The sequence below is a fragment of the Eufriesea mexicana genome, unplaced genomic scaffold (genome assembly GCF_001483705.2).
Source record: "Eufriesea mexicana isolate 0111107269 unplaced genomic scaffold, ASM148370v2 scaffold386, whole genome shotgun sequence".
NCBI classification, from domain to species: domain Eukaryota; kingdom Metazoa; phylum Arthropoda; class Insecta; order Hymenoptera; family Apidae; genus Eufriesea; species Eufriesea mexicana.
The window spans coordinates 270,216-285,329 of record NW_016908604.1 but is presented as its reverse complement, the minus strand read 5'-3'; the positions used below and the strand labels follow the sequence as shown (position 1 = coordinate 285,329).

At 49.0% G+C, this 15,114-nt stretch overlaps 2 protein-coding genes across 3 annotated transcripts in view; both read left to right on the top strand.

Moving 5' to 3' along the window:
- The window catches only part of snRNP-U1-70K (small ribonucleoprotein particle U1 subunit 70K), a 5,184-nt gene extending 3,446 nt beyond the window's left edge, over positions 1–1,738 (top strand). Inside the window, 3 exon segments of the mRNA XM_017897149.1 lie at positions 285–525; positions 602–954; positions 1,045–1,738. Coding sequence (XP_017752638.1) covers positions 285–525; positions 602–954; positions 1,045–1,208 — 758 coding nt within the window. The 3' untranslated portion in view covers positions 1,209–1,738.
- An 11,651-nt stretch (positions 1,739–13,389) lies between these two features.
- The window catches only part of shaker (potassium voltage-gated channel protein Shaker), a 191,846-nt gene continuing 190,121 nt past the window's right edge, over positions 13,390–15,114 (top strand). For both annotated transcript variants that reach the window (XM_017897126.1, XM_017897131.1), the window contains exon 1: positions 13,390–13,572. In XM_017897126.1, the coding sequence (XP_017752615.1) occupies positions 13,403–13,572 (170 nt within the window). In that variant the 5' untranslated portion in view covers positions 13,390–13,402. The remainder of the gene's footprint in view (positions 13,573–15,114) is intronic.

The following is a 15,114-nucleotide window of genomic DNA, read 5'->3' as shown; positions in this document are numbered from 1 at the left end:
AATGACAAAAAATAACCAATTCGTGGGAAAAAAAAAAAAAAAAAAAAAAAAAAAGAAAAAAATGCCTTTCTAAAAAGGTATTTTCTTAGTCGCGATATTCGCACTAAAGATTGTCGTCAATTCTAAAGATTGAAGTCTTTTCAGAAAAAAAAGAAAGAAAAAAAAATATATATATCTTTTCTGCCACCTCAGATTTATTTCCTTGGGACGTAGAAGTCCCATAGTTTACTAAATAGCGAACATGGGATCGCAAGCAAATGGTAATTTTCAATCGGTACTTCTAGCTGCTTATAAGCATGCGGATGGTAAGAAAATAGATGGTCGCAGAGTGTTGGTCGACGTGGAACGAGCTAGGACTGTAAAAGGATGGCTTCCGCGAAGGCTCGGCGGTGGACTCGGAGGAACGCGAAGGGGTGGGCCCGATGTAAACATTAAACACTCTGGTCGGGAAGATAATGAAAGAGAACGAGAACGGTATCGTTTGGAACGAGAGAGGGAGAATTCTGGACGCCTTGACAGAGACAGGTAAACGATAATATCCTATGTAAATTTTTTATTTTGGAGACGTAAACCTTGTACTTATATGTTGTTGTTTGCGCAGAGATCGCGATCGTTTGGACAGAGAACGCAGAAGGTCCCGTGATCGTAAAAGAAGGACACGAAGTAGGTCCCGTGATCGAAAACGTAGACGAAGCCGTGATCGTTTACCCGATCCGGATATTGAAGAGATTCAGAGAGACGAACGACCTCGCGATAGGAGAGATCGTGATCGTGATCGCGATCGTGACCGGGATCGTAAGCGAAGACGTTCCAGGAGTAACGATCGTGATCGTGACAGGGACCGTAAGAGAGATAAACGTGATCGTGATCGCGAACGTAGAGATAGGAAAGATCGGGGTGATCGTCAAGACGAAGATACGAAAGAAATTCGAATTAAAGAGGAACCTTTGGATGGTATATTTTTCTCTATGTATTACAAACTTCGAGTCGTTGATCTTTTTCAGATACTAATTTTCTTACGACGCTCGTTTCTTCTTGTTTCAGATTACCCTGATTATAGTAATACTTTCTCAACGTCTGGATCATACTTTACTGCTGTAAAATATGAAGACGATAATGACCAAGAGGTAGAAGAGAAATACAGAATTCCAGAAGGTCGTCCAGATCCCCCTCCCTACAATAATTATGACTCCGTACAAGATTATTGATCTCAGTAATATCTCTTGTATTGTTCTTTTTCGTTACCACGCACGTCACGATGAATTAACGCAATTGTCAATACTGTATTGTATTTCCTACTATTATTAGTGTATATCGAATCGACCGCGTTGAGTATTTAGTTTCTGTATAATTTACAGCGACCAGATACTCAGTAAGGATATTGCAAGGTAAGAAAATTTGGACTACTGATTTGTATGCAGTTATTTCTAGTTGGTTGATTTGAAATTTTGTATAGTTATGGTTGGTGCGACAGTAACTTCTGTAAATGAATTTAGGCACATTGAATATTGTCAAACTTTTACATCCATGAATTTCAATTGTCGTAGCAGTTTGTGTGAAACCTCGCAATATGGAACTGAGAGGTCCATAAATATTCGAACTTTATTGCGACTACTATAATTTCATTATTCTCTATATGTGTACATAAGTATATACGAAACATATTACCTAAAGTTATTTCTTTCATGACTGCTGCATGTATATTTATATATACAAATAAAATAAATTACACACTTAATTTGTTAGTTACCCTGGTACGTTGTTTTCATTCTTTGCGAAACATTTACGAAATGAAATAATCGTAGGTATGAAAACATTCCACGTGTTCCATTATGGTATCTATACGTGTGATAATTTTTAATTAACTTAACTGAATGATTAACCGAGCCTTTATGAAAGGTGAAACATAATGTTTGTGTTAATGTACATACATGTACCGGACGTTGCAGTATCGAACGAGAGTTATTTTTTGTTACACCTACCGTAAATGGCCGGCTCATCGCGTATTAACTGGACCAAATCATTCCGGTCTCTTACCTGTGTATACGATATCGATAATGGGATTAAAAATAGTGGAAACTTCCAAGAAAATCAATCGCAACGATAAAATTACTATACTTTAAATAAACTTGTTTAGAATAATTTCATTGTAAATATTATATCACGAGATATTACATTAGCTTTCTTTTTATATTTTCTTCATTTTTACGCATTGTTAAATCAAATTCTAATACTTTCAAATTTAACATCAATCGATAAGAAATTAATTATAAACAGATAGAATACTCGTACACGTACGAAACAGGTTCCGCTTTAACCTATGACCTATTTGTCTTTTACTTTTCATTATATTCATTATAATTGTATTTTATCGAGGAGAGTGTACAACTTATAAACGGTAATTCCGAATTCGAAATGTAATATGTCAGGAAATGTGGGTCGACACAAGTCTCGTGGATTTCTTTTCGGCGTTTGGAATTGGCGCCAAGGTGAGCTAACAAACTTTGACAACAAAATGCTACGGGTACAGGATAATACTCTTGACATTTTTCAAGAAAACGTCTTACATTTCCTTTGTACGTCTCTGTACTAACTTTCACGCTAGTTTCCTTTCAATCGAACAATCTACCAATCTACCAATCATCAACAATCCATACATCGGATCAAAACATTTGCAGTTTATCGAGTTCCTTTATTAAACGTAGGTAAAATCGAATAAAAATCGATTTCACAAAAATGAAATTAAATTACGATATACGTATCGAACTGGCAACGTAGAGATCATAGATGACGCAACAAGCGAGAGAGGTAATTCGCTAAAGGATAGAGATCGATTAAAAGTGGTCGATAGGTGTTGGAAAGTGGCAGACTTCAGTGAGTAGAAGCTCCTTATTCTATTTGTGCGATGTCGCAGTCCAATGCCAGCTATCCTCGCCGCATTAAACGCTCGTTCTCCGGAAATTACAATTCCCCTGCAATAACTTCGAATTGCTTCTGATTCGGCTATCGTCGTTCAACCTATCGTTCGACAGTCTAAAAACCTGGCTGGCAAATTGCGCCGACACTGTTCTATTCGAATAACTGCCTGACATTTCTCGATACTTCTTCCTATTTCTTCCAGTGTGTCGATAATCAAGCACCTGTGGAGGCTCGAAGGTGAGCTCTGCCCGATTTAATCCGATTGCATACTACGAGCCACTCGAGCGGGAAAATCTTCGAGCCAGCTAATACCTCGCAGATCATTTTCTCCCCACCTTCCTTTGGAATATCCCGAAAATCTACGAATACGTGAAATATCACGAATCTAAGTAAGTGATTCACTTTTAAGCGAAGCTAACTCGTTCGAATTTAAAAATCGTTCCACGAAATGTTGACATTTTGAGGTTACTTTCGGCGCGGGAATAATCGTTCCGTGGAAAGTAAAGAAGATGGTCGTGACAATAGGACATGCAACGGAATGGTCGAGCACGGAAACAGTTTAACCGTAAATAGTTGGTTAAATTAAGCAAATATTTCCTCCGGGCCGGTAAATTGAAAAACCGCAGGCGTAAGTAACTTAACAAGCGGCTCGCCTGGTTTCCCAACTCAGTGCCTCTTACCCTCTGCCGTAGAGTGCTTAATTATTAGCGGTTCTGAGTTTGGATCGGTTTCTTGTCGTTGGCGATAACGTCACCGGCTACTGCCACTTTTCCACTGGAATCGCTGTCCTATTAATAATTCTCCGTCGCGGCGTTTTCACACAAGAAAAGTTTGCTTAATCGAAACAGCAAAGTTTCGAAATTCCGCCGCTTTTAAATCGTACAAAGGTACTCGAATTGAAATTATTCGTAATTGCGACTGGCGTACACGCCGCTGAGCAACCTCGACTCGCGAGCAAAAATTTTTTAATTTCAATTCGGACATTATTCCTCGACGAATGTGCCGGGATTGTAAAATCGTTTAATGAAAAGAATCACTTCTCGGTCTCGTTACATCGAAACTGCGTTTATCGAATTGTATTATATCCTCGTGCACGGAACGTTATCCGTTTTTACCGCGCAACGTTATTACACGTAATAGACAGTTCACGATTGCACGATGATAGCCGTTGGTCCTATGGTATCCGTTAAATTTCATTAATTTTTTTCAGACCTCTGGGAGTGGGAGGCACGGCACGCTCTAGGTGCATCGCTCGTATCCGTGACCTGCGATCCGGCGTCGTAAACCGAATACGACTCGGAGCTCCACGGTAATTCTATTTCATACAACTTTAACGTCGATTCGATTCCGGAGCTCTGCGAGTGCACTCGTATCGAGCTTTCCGGATAAAAGTTGCTCGCCGATTAATCTTTCTAAACGGGATTACTTAGCGAAGATAAAGGACCCTCTCGCGGAAGATACTTCCTTTGTGCTCGCACTCTCCGCTGTTTCGTTTCGACGCTGCATAAAGTTATGACGTCCGTTATGTTATTCGACCGAATATAAAAAAGAAATATCTTTCAGGGAAAGAAGAATTAACGGCCTCCGAGATGTCCGCAATGAAGCAAGGCAGAGGAAAAATTCAGTCGGTCGCTTGGTGTACAAAACAGCCGGACACCCCGCACGTCGCGATTCGCCACGAATCGAAGCCGATACCACGGGAAATTTCACGCACGGATTACCAACTATGGGATACGAATCGATGCCCCAATAGAACGGCTCGGCGCATCTTTGATCATTGTTTGCACGAAGATTAATTATCCGCGTTCACGAGCGATCAGATCGTTTGGCAGCTGCAACGAGTATTTCGGAGTTCCAAAGCGGGTACACGGCGTGGGAGAAAAAGCGAAATAGAAGAGCGGCGAGAGACAAAGCCGGCGGAAACGGTAATAACGTTACGAGAGGGACAAGATCCAAGGTGGAACGGGGGCTTCGTTCGACGGGCTGTTCTTTGAACGCTTTAGTGGTAATTAAAAGCAATTTCTTAATTGCGCGAATTTATATTATCCTCGGCAGTCGCAGTACAGACGAATGTGCGGGGACCTTTCCGTCTGGGTATAATTGTTCTAGAAAAAGCACGGAGACGGTAACGCGTTCGTGGAGATCGCGATGCAAAGGTGGAACAGGGGTGAAACGAGAGACGGACGAATACGCGCGGGAAGAGAGGAGAGACAAGCGAGTGGAAATGGAGGGAGATGGTAGAAGAGGAAGAAATCGGTGCACGCAACGGAGTAGGGAAGTACAGGTAAGAAGAAGTACTGGAAGAAGTACCGTAGCGGAGAGACAGCGAGAAATGACGAGGGTGAGAAGGAGCGAGCGAAAACGCGTATGGTGGTCAGAAGGTTTTCGGCGGTAGAGGGGAGAGAGGACGGTACGGTACGGCACGGCGCAGGTGTGCGCCGGTAGCCCGGTCGCTGGCATGGTATTCCGCACGCCTTAGGTGCGCGTGTGCGCCGAAAGAACGACAGTGCGAAGAACGAAGCGTGTGTGGGTGCGCCTGTGCGGGACACAGGCACGAAAACCCTCCAGTTTGATCGCGAAAGAGCGACGAGAGAACGCCGCTAGTACGGGCACACTGGAAGGAAAGAGGGTTGGTACTAGGAACCACAGGGGTAGAAAGAAGGAGCGAGAGAGAGAGAGAGAGAGAGGGGGGAGGGAGAGAATTGGCGACATAGCGAGAAGGGTAGTTTGGGCCGGTGTGGGCCGAAGGTGTGCAGAGTAGGGAAGGGTAGGGACGAAAGGCGTATAGATAGGCGAGTAGCGAGAGACACAGGTAGCTGCGAGAGACTGGCAGGCATGTAGGCAGGGAAGCAAACAGGGAAGCAAGCAGGCAGGCAGGCAGGCAGGCAGGTAGGCATGCAGGCAGCGATGCAGGCAGCGAGCCAGATGGCGAGGGTAGGAAGCAAGGTGGGCGGTCGAAGGGGTAGTAACGGATAGTAAGGGGAGTCGGGGGTGTTCGGAAGGGGATGCCGGAGGTGGCGGCGTACAGGGGGCGGCAGGCTGGTGCGTCAGAGCCTGCAGTGAGCCCGGCAGTGAGGCGAAACGTTGGGCTCCGCGCGGGAGTCTCGTGGCCGCCCGCCTTTTCTTTTAAGTCGGGGTGCCTTTTTCCTTACACCCACCCCCCGCCCCTCTTTTCGTCGCCCTCGCGGCTCTACGGACCCATCGTCGCTCTCTTTCCAAGGCACGCGAGTACCTCGCTGCGACTCGTCGCCGTGATCGTTTCGCGTACGATCTCGTCACGGTTCGTTCTTCTCGTTCCGTTTCTTTTCTTCCGATTTCTTTTCATCATCGTCGCGGGTTCGGCGATTAGTCGTGGAGATGGTCGGGGATGCGATTTGCAGGGTGATCGGATCGCACGAGCACGCACGAAAGGGGAACTAGAGGGGAAGGGGAGAGGGAGAGAGAGAGAGAGAAAGAGAGAGAGAGAGAGAGAGAGAGAGAGAAACGGAGAAGGGGATAGAGAGATTCTCGAGACGGGACGGTACTCGCGGAGACACCGTGTGGACGCGAGTTTGCTGCGGTAGCGGAGAATCGTAGCAGGAACACACCGGTGCGTGACCTCCGGCTGTGGCCACATGACATCGTGTACCGTGCGTGCACGATCTTGTTACGGTTCTTTCAACGAGAAGAGGATATCGTGCGTTTCCGTGGTGATCTCGTTGGTGGTATCGGTCGGTCGGTGTCGCTCGTCGCGGCAACCTTCCCGACACTCGGTGGCGAACAAGCAGCAAGAATCGTGTCTCGTTCAGTGGCTGTTCCATGTCCAAAGCGGACAGAGAAAGGGAGAGGTGCAACGTGATTCGGTAGCGCGGGACGGCATTGCCAATGTCAATGTTAACAGTGCTTGGAAGACGGTCACGGTGATATCGCCCCTATATTTACGTCCGTGTGTTCCCCTTGGCTCGGCAACGGGTCGCGCGAGTGGATACAGAGGAGAGTGAGAGAGGTAAAGATACAAAAGAATAAAAGAGAGAGAAAAAGAAAAGTAAGCGAATTCGAGGGAAAGAAGAAGAAAGAAGGAGCGTACGACGAAAGGGCGGAGAAAGAGTGTGGGATTTCGGCGAGGGTGTCGGGAGAAGGGTCGCGATCGAAGAATTCGGTCGGATCGCGGAGGATCGAGAGGTCGAAAGGAATTTCTTGAAAGGAGAGAAGCGGCGGAGGTGCCGCGTGTGCTTCTCTTGCCCGCGACCTCTCTCACGCACCGCCAATGCGGCTGAGATCGCGCGATCTCATTGGCTGCAATCGTGCCGTGGTGTCGGCGATGGGTACGTCCAAGTTCGATGCTCGTGTTTGACCGAGGGGTACGCGTGCATTTTCTCCGTCACGTTTTTCCCTTTCGCTCTCTCTTCGCCTTCTTCTCCTTTCTCTTCTGCCACGTATTTTCCCTCGAACTTTGCCGGCCGATTCTTCTTCTTCTTCTTCTTCTTCTTCTTTTTCTTCTCCTCCGTCGACATTCTCCCGCGAATTTAACGCGTTAATTTCACCGCATCGACTACTCCTCGCCGCTGGTCTTGGCGTGAACGCGACCGCGACCGCGGAATCAGCCGAGTTTTTATCGCCTCCCGTTCGCGTTGCGTGTCTGTGTCCTATCGTGCGATTGCGTGAACGAGAATGATTTCTCCGTGTAAATCATTTCCCCGATAGTGATCTACTGTGTACGCGAAAAGCAACGCCGCTCTATACGCTCGGTGGACGTTTCAAGACGAATCGGATATCGCTGCTCGCGATAGCGACGCGTCAGAGTCGCGACCCTAGCATCGCGTTTATGTTTCTCCATCGTGGCTCACGCGACCATGCACCGATTTAAACCCCGATTCTCGATATCCACGTTCCCAAGCGTTTAACAGCCATACACCCACGTCTCTGTTTCCTCTTTTCCTCCGCGAGCCGCGAGCTTTCGTCCCGAAACTCGACCCGCGGGACACACGGGGTTGCGATCGAGTGCGCCTATCGCGACTGTGGAAAAGCTCCGGGTGAGGGACGCAGAGGAGAGGCAAGGAAGGCGTAATCAAGGTCGTTGATACCAGCTTCGCTTCACGCGAGTGCTTCGTTTCGGTGCACCGGTGGTAGCTTTTCGTGCCACGCGACCCGATATTTCTCCCGTTGCACGATTTCCACGCGACCCGCGATTCCGCACTCGTACACGTGTATATTCCTCTTCCGCAATCGATACACGGCTATTTACTAAGCGTCGTTAGAGCGCGTCGTCGTTTCGTTTCGGCGCTGCCGTTTGCTCGTCGCCTTCGCCATCGCGATTCCACCCGATTCGCAGAATTCGCGGTCCAAATGTTGCACCCTCACCGAGCTTAGCCGCGAAGAATGGGAATCCTCGTATAATCTTTACTACCCCGGCCAATAACCTTGGCTCGGACTATATATATTTCACTCTTCGTGGCTCTACGCGTCTCGCTACTTATTTACTTACCCTTCGACTACCCTCCCTTTGCCTTTTTATATTTAACGACCTCCGTTACGATATCGCCATTTTTATATTTATCCCTTTTGAAATTCGACTCCGAGTGCATCGAGTTCGTTTGGTACAGCGTATCGGGAAGCTCGGAAGCAGAAGCTCCAGCGAAGCTCGTGCATGTAGAAGTTTTCGATACGTCCTCGGCTGGACGAACGACGTTCACTGTTTATAGCGAGATATCATTCGTATTTAAGTATCTCGTAGAAAGTTTCGAATGCGGTAATATTATATTGCACGGAGGCACGGGGCCCCTGTACGCATAGCTACGACACTTCCGTTCGTCTTTCGCCGTGTGTCGCTTGGAACTCGTTATCCGTTAATAGTGCGTATTTAGCAGCTTTCAAGAGGCAAAGCCATAGCGATGCAATCTCTGTAATGGTTTTAACCGTTTGTCGGAGAACGATTTTTATCGCGATTCGTTAATTCACAGCGATGAGAGAATCGATCGGTATTAATTTGAATAATTGCCTCGAACGCGACCGTGTTCCGTTGATTTATCAAAGTTTCGGCGATGGTTGAAGTCGTAAAAAGAGTTGATTCTGGCACGTGGTAACCGGTGGTTTTTCGTTTGGCAACGTCTCATCTTCCTTTCCTCTCGCACTCGATCTCTTTACATTTCTCTCTCTGTCTCGCCCCCCTGGACGACATTAGGAGACCTGTAGCGTTTCTGTCTGCCGATGCCAACCACGCTGCCACTGCTTCGTGAAAGCGACAATTACCAGAGAAGCGTCGGGAAAGTGAATTTCGCTCGGAAGCTGCTAATTTTATCGAATACTTTGTCCTCCGCGCCATTTTGCCGCGCGATACCTTCGATACGAGTCGAGCGTATCGCGTTCGATGGTTCGTTAACCACCGTCTTGTTATTTCGAGCAGGCAGCGACTATCGTATTTCTCGATTTGACTTTTAGACGAATGATAGATCGAGTTTCACGGTATTCTTAGTTCCCCGTTTTCTCTCTCCCTCTATCTCCCAGCGACACGAGATCCCTACGAATGTAAACAGTCTTCGACCCGTTCCTCTCGTTTGCGTGTTTTTTAACGCGAAACGGTTTAGACGTGGTCGAACGTATGGGAAGAAAAAAGTAGGATAGAGTGGCGTGATCGCGGTACGGGATACGCGGCAACAGGGCATTCTAATTCGTCCGGTGGTCCCACAGATGGCAGTCGATCGGTCAAGACGCGCAACAGACATGGTCGCAATTAGTCGGCATTAAACTCGCGCGGAAATGTCGATCGGAGTCGAGAAGCGGTGGAAGGTCGAAATCGAGTTTGTGCGTGGCTACGTATCATCATCGTGGAGAACAACGACCGTGTGGCTGGCTTCAGGCCAATACGAATCTAGATAAAGGGTGAACGTGAAAACCAGGTGGAAGTGGGGGTGGTGGACTGCGAGGAGAAGGGAGTGGAAGGGAAAGTAGACAGGAAGGAAGAAAGATTCGCGGGTGACGAAGACTTTTCGTGGTGAAATACTCGTGCTTTTGATTATATCCTCGTGTGCGGTGCAAGATGCGCTCGCGACGCCGTGACGGCGGCTGAAGGACGAAGAAACCGAGTGGCTCGTACAGCCCTCGATTCCACCTGCCGACTCTCCTTTTCTTTTCGTTTTCCCCGTCAACGAGAAAGTGCACTGCAGAGTACTCTTGCTCGCTTCGTCGCTTATCTCCTCGGCTCCACCGATCTGCCACGCGAAACAGGTGAGAACAATTCTGCGACAGGCAACCTCGTATTATTCGTGGATTTTCGTTTCGTGCCGTTTCTTTCCATTCGTCGCCGTCGGCACCGTTTCGCTTTCTCAGTGGGTACGCGTTCACGGGAAACAGACGTTCGTGGCCATCTCGCGATCGTTTTTCGAAGAACCGGCCGCCGAATAGCGTGCAGTTGGTATACAAAGGCACGAGGAAGTTTCGTCGAGTATCCCGAGTAACGCGAGTCGCGTGTTTCGCGTTACTCCACGAAAAATGTATCGTCTTTGTAGTTCTCGGGAGGAAAACTCGGCATCTGGCAGGTACACGGAAGTTTCGCGACGCGGTTCGCGTGAGTGGGTCGCGAAGTGAAACGATTTTACTATTCTCGAGCCGGACCGAACTTGCTCGAACATCGTTCCGCGTATATCTAATCGTCGAAATGTGTTTCCCTTTATGCGAGGTCTCGTCGACCGAGCTAACTTTTCCCGTCGGAATTAGAACCGAGTTTCTCCGGGATCGTCTTAAACTCGCGCTTTGTCTTTCCCTGCTCGATCGATAACGGTGTCGATGCAGTTCGAACTCGCGGCGAGTCGGAAAGTTCGCTCGGTACATTCGCTACGCGGCGTGTCGCCATAGTCTCTGTCTGCCGATAAATTGATAGTTCCGCCATTCGCCACCGATCGTTTTTTCTCGCGCTGCAAGAAATCTCGGCGTAACTGGCAGCGACCTCGGGCGACGAAATTTTTACGTTCTTGAAAATAGGACCAGTCGGTGGCCCGTAAATTCCACCATTCCCCCGCGTTGTCTCCGTTGAATTACGACTACGAGAAATGACGTTAATTCCGGGGAGAAACGAATTAATTTCGCCGGAACTCGGTTAGCGTTTACATCACGGGACAATTGCCTGTTTTCGTTCCCGTCGATCTCGCTGCGTTTAATCTAGCCGATTCAACGCGAACAGACTATAGGTTTAATCGAGCGAACCGTGTTCCAAGACACGGTAATTACCTGGTCGTTAAAAATCTGGAATGTTTCTCGGTTAATCTGACACGGCGAGAACAGTGCAAGTGCATCGGCGTAAAACGCTCGCGAATTCCGGTGACGAGGTTACAGTCGCGTTAACGGCCCCCCGTTTAAGATTATAGGACCATTTCATGAACAGGATAGAGGGTGAATTCTTTTTTCTCTCGCAAAGTTTCGCGCAATTTGTGCCACGGTCGCGCCATGTTTTCGTTCCGGCGCCTACGACAATGCGGACCAACGAAATAACCAAAGAGTTCCACTTATCCCTAGCCGGAACCTGCGCCATTATTGTTACGAGTTTCCGCATATTTTCTCGCGAATTCCTCGAAACACGCGTCCAATTTCGCGCGCGCGCACTTTGCTCGGGGGAAATTTTTCATACGCTTCGAATGAAAACTGCCGTCGTTAATTTTTGTCCGATCGCTATCGAAGAAGTTCCTCGCTAATTAGCATCTGGAAAATTCGTAGGAAAGTTTGGAGAATAATCGTATCCGTGATTCTCATCGCGCGAAGGTAATTAACGTTGATTATGGCACACGAACCGAAGCAGGGTGCCCGCTCACAAAGAGGCTCCTCGTTCAGCGAGAAAATTTTATGGCCACTCCTTAGCAGAGTGTCACTCAATAGCTTCTTTGTGCTCGTGGGCTGTATTTTGTAACGAGCAACTCTACGTAAATAAGTGTAGGAAGCTTTGTCCGCAGCCTCGAACTCGAGTCTGCCACCCCCTATTGTTTACGGCTCGTAATCTCGCGCCTCGATTTTTCTACGGAAAATAAGCGCTACGCCTATTTCCTCGGCAAGCACGGGTCGCAAAGTGGCTTTCCGATACGCGAGGATTTTTTTCATCGAGTCACGGGTTACCGATTTACCTGCACCCCTTCGTCTTGCACCTCTCTATCCTGAGACGCGTTCGTCGCGGTGGTCCTAAGATCGAAAAGCAATTTGGTCGACTTTCGATCCCGTCACGGCAGAAACGTTAGAATTTAATTGTCAGTCGTTGGAAAGTTTAACGAACCTCGGTGAACGATTTGGCGGAACCGTTGAACGAAGTTTGAAAGTCTCGAATTTCGGTGACGCGGGCTACGGCTCGTAGTTAGGGGCGCGACGCGACGCGACCAAAGTACGAGTCGAACTTGATAGGGTTTAAACTTTCTTCGCTTCCGTTCGACGTGTTCGGTCTAGCCAGCGTAGAGAAAAGAAATCGACGCGACCAAAGTACGAGTCGAACTTGATAGGGTTTAAACTTTCTTCGCTTCCGTTCGACGTATTCGGTCTAGCCAGCGTAGAGAAAAGAAAAGAAAAGAAAAGAAAAGAAAAGAAAAGAGAGGAGAGGAATAAAATAATAAAATAGACTAAAGTTAGCGTGGTGTTCGCAGCCAGGAGCAGCCGAGGAACGCGAAGAGAAGAAGGTGAGGCGACACGGAGCCACGAAGACAGGTTGGATTGGAAAAGGAGGGGAGGCGGAAGGGAAGAGGGAAGGAGCCTGAGCGTGGAGCTAGCAAGTGGAAGAAGAGAAGAAAAGGAGCGAGAGGTTAAGGGGTAAGGTGGCGCTAGTAGTAGTGGAAGAGTGTGGAACGGTTGCGGAAAGAAGCGAAAGGTGTGGTATGCGGATCGAGCAAAGGGCCGAAAAAGCCTAGTGAAGAAACTAAGGATTAGATGGTGGAGGTGCTGGAGAGGCGGGCTAGGGAGCCTACGGGGCCGATCAAGGCACCTCGCACCTACCCAGGGCCAGGCAGCCCTGCGAATCGCGTCCTCGCTAGACTGCATTCGCAACCGCGCCTGCGGCTGCGCCACTCTTACGTTCTTTTCGGCGATGATCTCTTAATCTCGAGGCTGCGAGTTCCTCTTACCGATTTTTATCCGCCCCGGCTGCAGGCCGACGCAGGCGAACCAGCGGGCATCTCTGCCAACCTATCCATCGAGGACACTGCACGCGTGGACCAGTTCGACTCGGAGAGGCTGCAGGAGGTGGTCGTAGTGCGCGGAGTCGCGAGTGAAGCGAGCCGGAAGCACGTGGCACGCGCGGACTTGGAACGCGGCGGTGGCGAGCGCGAAGAGGCGCGCCAAGAGGCGAGCGAAGCTATCGGCGAATCGGATCGGCCGCGAACCGAGGAAGAGTGCGACGAGGACCGGGTGACAAGGGTGGAGGATAAGTGGTGCTGGGGAAAAGTGGTGCCGCTGAAGAGAGGAGTGCTTACGGCCAGACTAGAGGATCGTTCGGAGCCCAGGAAGGGCTCCTCTGGAAGGAGCGAGACTGGCGAGCGCAATGTGGCAAAGCGGCGGCATGGGCGCCCATGCGGCCAACAATCCATGGATGAAATTAATGGGCATTGTCCACAAGGAGAGAAGGCATCACGATTCGGGCTCTGCCGCTGCCGCCGCTTCCGGTGTTCAGGCCGCTGCGATTACCGGCAGCAACGACCGGGCGCTCAATCAGTGAGTTATACCACTTATGCTTCTCTTTCTATACTTCTCTCTTTTTCTTTTTTTCCTTTGTAGTCTCCTTTTTATATAGAGCAACTTTTTAGCGCGCGCCCGCGCGATCAACTTTGCGCGGTAGATCCGTCCTCTGGTTTACGACCCAATGAAACGGGCTTTTGCCCGAGGTAGTTTGTATTCGAGGAGAATCCAGCTTACTTTCCGAGCGGTGAACGCCGCTCGAATACGCTGCGTTTGTTCGTTTAGCGAGTTCTACGAGTTCCACTTCAAACCGGCAGTTTTATCCTAGTTCCGTGCAGCTGCGGCGCTAGTGTCGCGCTGATAATTTTTATCAGAAGCAGAGACATCGTTGTCTCAGGAGACTCCAGAGTCTGCGTATTTTGCATACTTTCTCGCGAGAGTTACACGTTACCGTGTAACCGCGACTTGCTTTCGCTAAATAGCTAACGCTAAATCACACGGGGAAATATGGCGGCGATGGGTTTCACGGTAAGAGGAACACTCGGGTGGAGGCTTCTCAGCCTCGGGGGACGATTAATCGAGGAGTAAACGCGGTATAATTTAACCTTATTTTCCCACTCGTTCATCCGGCCTCTTTTTACACCGTCTCGCGGGGCCTCTGCAGCCTCTGTCGCTGCAACGTAATAAATTACGAGGTAGTTACGATATCGGAATCCGCAACGAGATCGAGCTCTCGCGCCCTTGCTGGCGCCCCTGTTACCCGATACAACCCCGCCATGTTCAACAACCCCGTATCTCTCGCGAGTGTTTCGTCTCGCGAGTGTCGAGCAGCGAATCGCGCTAAGCCGTGCGGGCCGATCTCGAGCAAATCTCTCTTCCGTTTGAACGCGCGTGTGGTATCGATTGCTCGTTTGGTCGATGGCCGCTCGTAATCTGGTCAAAGAGGTCCAGCCGTGTAATAAAAGCGTGGAGTGAAAAAGAGCACTCGAGGGTAAAGCACTGTTTTCGCGTTGACGAAGAGTTTTCTATGTAATACCTTATCGGAAGGAGCTCGCCGCGTCGATTGTACGGAAATATTTCTCGTGGTCGGGTATCGGCGAGCAGATTAAAGGTGAATCGCGCAGCGGAGGGGTGACGGAAGACATCGTCGATATCGGAAGCGTCTCGAACAAAGCTGATAACCGTGTACAATGGCTTTGGCTTTATTTGCCCGAGCGAAAAAACTGCTGCAGGATCTTTTGATGGTCTCGCGTCCGTGGAATCCTGCCTATGTACACCCTATATACCACCTGTATATCCATCCGGGCATTGTCGATCCTGAAAACTCGGCGGACAACCATCGGTCGCTTTGTTTCCCTTTCGCCTCATTTTCAACGGTACCGAGTCGGCGACGAGTTGCCGTGTGTTTTTCTCGGCACCGCTCTAACAATGCTACGTCGCTTGCTGCTCCACCACTTTCGCAACCGCTCCCGCATACAAATCCACCCCTGCACAGCACAGCACAGCTCGTGGTGGTGCATTCGCGAGCGCGCGGCTGGTCCGCGTGCCGACGCGAGCGTTGCCGCGATTAAAAACCAC